The sequence below is a fragment of the Primulina huaijiensis genome, chromosome 9, assembly GCF_012295235.1.
Source record: "Primulina huaijiensis isolate GDHJ02 chromosome 9, ASM1229523v2, whole genome shotgun sequence".
In the NCBI taxonomy this organism is placed as follows: Eukaryota; Viridiplantae; Streptophyta; class Magnoliopsida; order Lamiales; family Gesneriaceae; genus Primulina; species Primulina huaijiensis.
The window spans coordinates 16,114,920-16,121,042 of record NC_133314.1 but is presented as its reverse complement, the minus strand read 5'-3'; the positions used below and the strand labels follow the sequence as shown (position 1 = coordinate 16,121,042).

The 6,123-nt window shown below is 34.7% G+C and overlaps 1 protein-coding gene across 1 annotated transcript; it reads right to left on the bottom strand.

Annotated features, from left to right (window-relative positions):
• Nucleotides 1–2,826: 2,826 nt before the first annotated feature.
• LOC140983913 (uncharacterized) lies at nucleotides 2,827–4,027 on the bottom strand. The gene is made up of 4 exons (XM_073451069.1): nucleotides 3,992–4,027; nucleotides 3,693–3,904; nucleotides 3,311–3,590; nucleotides 2,827–3,135 (listed from the first exon to the last, which is right to left on the bottom strand). Exons 1-4 carry the CDS (start codon nucleotides 4,025–4,027, stop codon nucleotides 2,827–2,829), a joined length of 837 nt encoding a protein of 278 aa, XP_073307170.1.
• Between the last annotated feature and the right edge of the window lie 2,096 nt (nucleotides 4,028–6,123).

The following is a 6,123-nucleotide window of genomic DNA, read 5'->3' as shown; positions in this document are numbered from 1 at the left end:
AGAAATTTGACAATGCCAAGATGAATCTTGGAGAAACTCTCAATGAGTTTGATGAACGATTTAACAATATCTTTATTTAATTTGCGTCTCTTGGTATAGAATATTCTAGCTGTGAAATTGCTTTGAAGATAATGTGAGCTTCGCCAAAGAGTGAGATGTAAAGATGATGGTCATGAGAGAATCCAAGAATCTAAGCAAACTGGAGTTGCATGACCTGTTTGATTACCTCAAAGCCTACATGTTAGAGCTTGATATTCGAATTGAAGAAGAGACATCCACATCCCAATGGACAAAAGCTCTGTCTGCGACTGTTGCTGTAAGGTCTAGAAATTTGAACGACGTAACCTGACTACATGCAAATCTAGAATTTTATTTTGAAACGCCACTACTCATTTTTCTTTAAAATGTACTAGAAATTTTTTTTTTATCCCTAATTTTGGCCGAAACACTACACATATATAAATAAATATTTTTGATATTTAAATACCAACCAACCTATTATTTGAAACTCTCAAAAATGCAGTTCAAAACGTGAAATCGTAAATCATCCAACCAAACCTCAAACTATCATTTCTCAATATAAAGCATAAACATCTTAATCCCTCAAAATCTCTCAAAAGCATCATAAGTATAAAATATTTTTAAAGTAAACTTAAATCATAAACGTAATTTTTGCGGAAAACTAGCGGCGGTCCTCGGGTTGTGTACACCTTCAGTTCAGCTAGTTCAACCATCAATTCCTCCATCAACATCAACATCATGCTCACATGCATCGATCACACCTAGTGAGTCTACTGACTCAGAAAAACTTAATCATGATAGCAAGTAATACATATACATTCACAAGCAATTGTGAAAATACTTTTAATAAAATAGCTTTTCATGAATATAAATAAATTTAAACATTTTTCTTTTCATCACATACTTTTTTCTTTTTTATCACATACATATACGTTTCCTTTTTTATTGAATTCGGATCCTCAATTGTGACTTTCGTATTAGATGTAGGTCGATGGATCCATCTATGTATAACCACGGTACCGGGCGACGGGGACATCAACGACCTTCTCATTCGTCAACTGAGACTTGACCTTACGTATCATTGTATCATCGTATTAGTCACAATCAATTCACTTCATTCAACTTTTCATATTTCCATCACTTATAAAATTTATGCACACATAAATCATTTTTCTTTTAAACCAATCATACAACATGTCTTTTAGTATTAAAGTTTCATCATAAAATTCCATAAACATTTTAACATTTATTACAGCATTCAAGACACGACCAGGACGTCTAATATTTTTCAGGTATAAAACGACTGTTTTGTTCTTGGAACCCTAACTTTCTCAATTTATCCGTAGACCTTGAAACGAAGACCCAAATCCATCCCAACATAACATGACAACTTAAATTACACCCATAAATATTTCTTATACGTAAACTTAAGTTTCTCGACTAATTTCTCAATTCGTATTTAATGAAACAACCTCTAAATTTTTTTATTTTATACTGAATCATAAATCATAAACTCGAAAATACTAACTAAATAAAATAACTTAACGTTTCTAACAACCATAATAAATTTAGCATATGAAATCTCGAGTGCATAAAAAAAATCCTAACTCATCGACTATCAAAAACTCCTAAATCGATCTTTAAAAGATCGACTAACAATTAAATTAAGCATAAAAATATCTCTAATAAAAATAATTAACATAATCTTTAAATAATAAATCTATCAATATAGTGCTGAAACATAAATGCCCTTGGATGTGTACTGCTGCACTCGATCGAATCAATCATAAAACCGCCTCCATAAATCATCAAATCCTTTGTGTTTATGACGCTCAAATATACGATCTTCGGCGAGGATGCGACGTTGGAAGACCGGACGACGAAGAATACAAGCTTTTCTCTCCTCCTAAATTTCGAAAATATTGATGGTGTGTGCAAGGAGAATTTTTGCTGATTGGTGAAAGGATTTGTCGTGTTTTCAAAGCCTAGGTAACTTATTTATAAATAAATTAGCATACTAATGGGCTTTGATTTTGGGCTTGCAAGTTTAAAAGTAATTGGACCTACTTAAATTTATAAAATTAGTTTCCATAAAATAATATTTTTGATCTTTTTAAACTCCTTATTTGCCCAAAATCATCTTCCCGGGAAAAATCGAGCTCGACTCGTAAAATAATTCAAACTCTAAAGTTTTTAGGAAAATTAAATCATTTTTAATCATATTAGGAAGCCTTGCCATTATTTAATGAAAAATACATATTCTTGTCTTGGTCGTCCCCGGTCTCCTTTTCCCTGCCTATTATCGAATATTTGGGTAAAATCCTTAATTTTATGAAAACATGTCACATAATCATTTAATCATGCAATCATACATTTAATAATATAATAAATATCATGTAAGCATTTAAAAATAATTAAATAAAACGATTAAGCAATTAAAACAATTTTGCATGTATGTGGTTTACGTAGGTTGGTTTTTCGGACGTTAGAATTCTTACCCCCTTAAATTGAATTTCGTCCTCGAAATTTTTTTTTGGCTTGATGATTGCAAAGCTTAGATTTCCATATCCACTTCAAACTTAACCTCTAACTTAAATCTTACTCTTCAATTCGGTCCTCAAAATCTTGAAAATTGCAATTCTAACCCAAAAATTTCCCGAATTCGACTCCTAAATTTAACTCCAGTAGTGCATGCGCCCTATTCTTCCAAGTTCTCCCATAACCCAATCAATTCCCATAACCCATTTTAACATTTTATGCAAGAAAAGCGTCGGAAAAATGTTAAACAGCTAGGTTACCTCAAAATCAGTGTAGTGCCGGTTCTGTCTCATCCTCTTCAGCTTGCATCACATAGACTCTTCCAGTAGTGGGTTGCTTGAACATTGGGCAATCCTTAGCCTTGTGTCCCAAATCTCCGCATTTGAAGCACTTGTAAGTGCCCCACATGCACTTGCTGGAATGTGGACGATTGCAGTCCTTGCACAGTGGTTTGTCATCAGCCTTTGGAACATTTTCTTTTGGTGGTTCCCCTGTTGGTTTTGGTGGTTCTAGTTGCTTTTGTGGTCCCGCATAAGGCTTCTTGTTACTCTGATTAGCTTGCTGAGCACGGTTCCTCTATCGTTGTAACTCCCAATCAGTGTCCTTGTGTGACTGCTCGGCTCCAAGAGCTTTGGCAACGACAGTAGTATAGTCGTAGGATCACTGAGCATCACATCATGACGGATAGTCGGCTTCAAACCATCTAGGAAGTGTCGTAATTTCTCCGCCGCATCATCGCTATCAAGGGCACAAAATGACAGCCCCTATCGCTATCGTTGTAACTCCCAATCAATGTCCTTGTGTGACTGCTCGGCTCCAAAAGCTTTGGCAACGGCAGTAGTATAGTCGTAGGATCACTGAGCATCACATCATGACGGATAGTCGGCTTCAAACCATCTATGAAGTGTCGTAATTTCTCCGCCGCATCATTCGCTATCAAGGGCACAAAATGACAGCCCCTATCGAACTTCTGCACAAATTCAGTAACAGACCAATCCCCCTGACGGAGACTCATAAACTCCCTCTTAAGCCTAGAACGAACATCAGACGTGAAGTACTTGTCATAGAATACCCTCTTGAACTCCTCTCAAGTCAATGTCGTCATTTTCACTCCTAGCTCTGCTCCCTCCCACCATAAGGAAGCTTCGCCTTTCAACAGATAGATGGTACAGCGAACTCGGTCAGCGTCCGCCATGTCTATGTAGCGAAAAATCACCTCTAAAGATCGAATCCATCCCTCAGCAACGAATGGATCAGTAGTACCATGAAAATCATCGGGGTGCATCCTCCTAAAATGCTCATAAGTAGCCTCTGGTCTAACCCTTGCTCCATCTCCTACGTGTTGCTAAAAAAAACGTGTCATACCGGCTGTTACACGGGCACTAGCATCCTGAACAGGTGGAGGTTGTGGAATGTTCTCCTCCTGTCTCACCTCATTATTCCTACGCAAAATCTTTCTAGGAGGCATCTCTATACACGTCGTCCAACCACATAACCAACATGCATTTAATCATTTTTCATGCAACATGCATCATGCAATCTAGCATTTATATCATGTATTATATAAGCATTTAAAAGAATTTTAACATATAAAATATAAAGTAGTAAAAATCACATACTTGAGGCGTGACTTCTTGAGCTTCTCGAAGTGACAGTACACAACCTTTTGGGGATCCTTGGATACCAACTGAAACGACCTCTAAATTTTTTTTTATACTAAAACATAAATCATAAACTCAAAAATACTAACTAAATAAAATAACTTAACATTTCTAACAACCATAATAAATTTAGCATATGAAATCTCGAGTGCATAAAATAAATCCTAACTCATCGACTATCAAAAACTCCTAAATCGACCTTTAAAAGATCGACTAACATTTAAATTAAGTATAAAAATATCTCTAATAAAAATCATTAACATAGTCTTTAAATCATAAATCTATCAAGCTAGTGTGGAAACATAAATGCCCTCAGGTGTGTACTGCTGCACTCGATCGACTCAATCATCACCGCCTCCATAAATCATCAAATCCTTTGCGTTTATAACGCTCAAATATACGATCTTCGGCGAGGGTGCGACGTTGGACAACCGGACGACAAAGAATACAAACTTTTCTCTCCTCCTAAATTTCGAAAATATTGATGGTGTGTGCAAGGAGAATTTCGGCTGATTGGTGAAAGGATTTGTCGTGTTTTCAAAGCCTAGGTAACTTATTTATAAATAAATTAGCATACTAATGGGCTTTGATTTTGGGCTTGCAAGTTTAAAGGTAATTGAGCCTACTTAAATTTAATTAAATTGGGCCCAATAACACTTGTTTAATTAAATAATAAAAGTTTATAAAATTAGTTTCCATAAAATAATATTTTTGATCTTTTAAAACTCCTTATTTGCCGAAAACCGGCTTCTCGTGACTTTTCCTTTGAAAATACATGTGAGTGTGTGGTTGTGTTGCTGAAGAAAGAGTCCTAGTTATCCTAGGTGATGTGTGCATGTGATTGTGTGGGTTTTTGTGAGGGTTTGTTGGCTTATATTTTAATTAAAACACATAGTACAAGCTTAGGCCAATTAATCTAGTATATTAGGCCCATTAAGTCCATTATATAATATTTAAAATATTTTGTTTAGGAAAGTTTGTGAAAGTATTAGCCGAGTTCTAAAAAAAATCTTTATTTTCATCGAAAATCGATCACCAGTTTAAAATACGGCTCGGCGTGTATAAACACCTCAAAGCCCCATTTTCGAAAATACTTATTAAAATATATCATATATTAAATAACTAAAAATAATCATTAATAAAAATATTTTCTCTTATATGGTCTCCGATCTCCGTTACTCGATCGCGTCTCGAATAACTTTAAAAAACACATTTTTATGCATTCTAATAGAAAACTCTATTTTAAACATGTAAACATGCACACCATATTTAATTTATGCAATTAAAACAATCTAATTAGTCATTTTCTATTTTCTCTAGATTTACATGCAGTTGGATTACGTCATCGTATTTTGTATCTTACATAATTAAAATGTCTAATTTAGTATTTTAAATGCCTTAGACACATGATTAGGACATGATTATATGCTTTTATTTCATGAGTTACTAGATTTCATTTATATAGGCTTTTAGCAGTACTTTACGCGCGGACGAGGAACGGAGACCGGGGACAGTTAAGGAAAAGGTTTTATTTAAATAATTACCTTAAATTATTTAATATATGGTGTATTTAATTTAAATTTTCGAAAATGAGTATTTTGAAGATATTTTTACGCATCGAGCTATATTTTAAATCGGTAGGCAACTTTTAGCTAATCGGAGGACTTTTTGAGTGTTCGGGTAATATTTTTGAAAACGTACCTAAACGAAATATTTTACGTACGTGTTTTTGGGCCTAATTGGCTTGTTATCGAGCTTTTGGACCTAGATCTCTACACTCTAATATTTTAAAACTAGGTCCATTATCCTAATTAACTATTATGCAAAATTTTCACTCTCCAAAACCTTATCCCCACCTCCCCTCTCTCTTCCGCCCACCTCAAGAAAACATAGCAGCAACTTT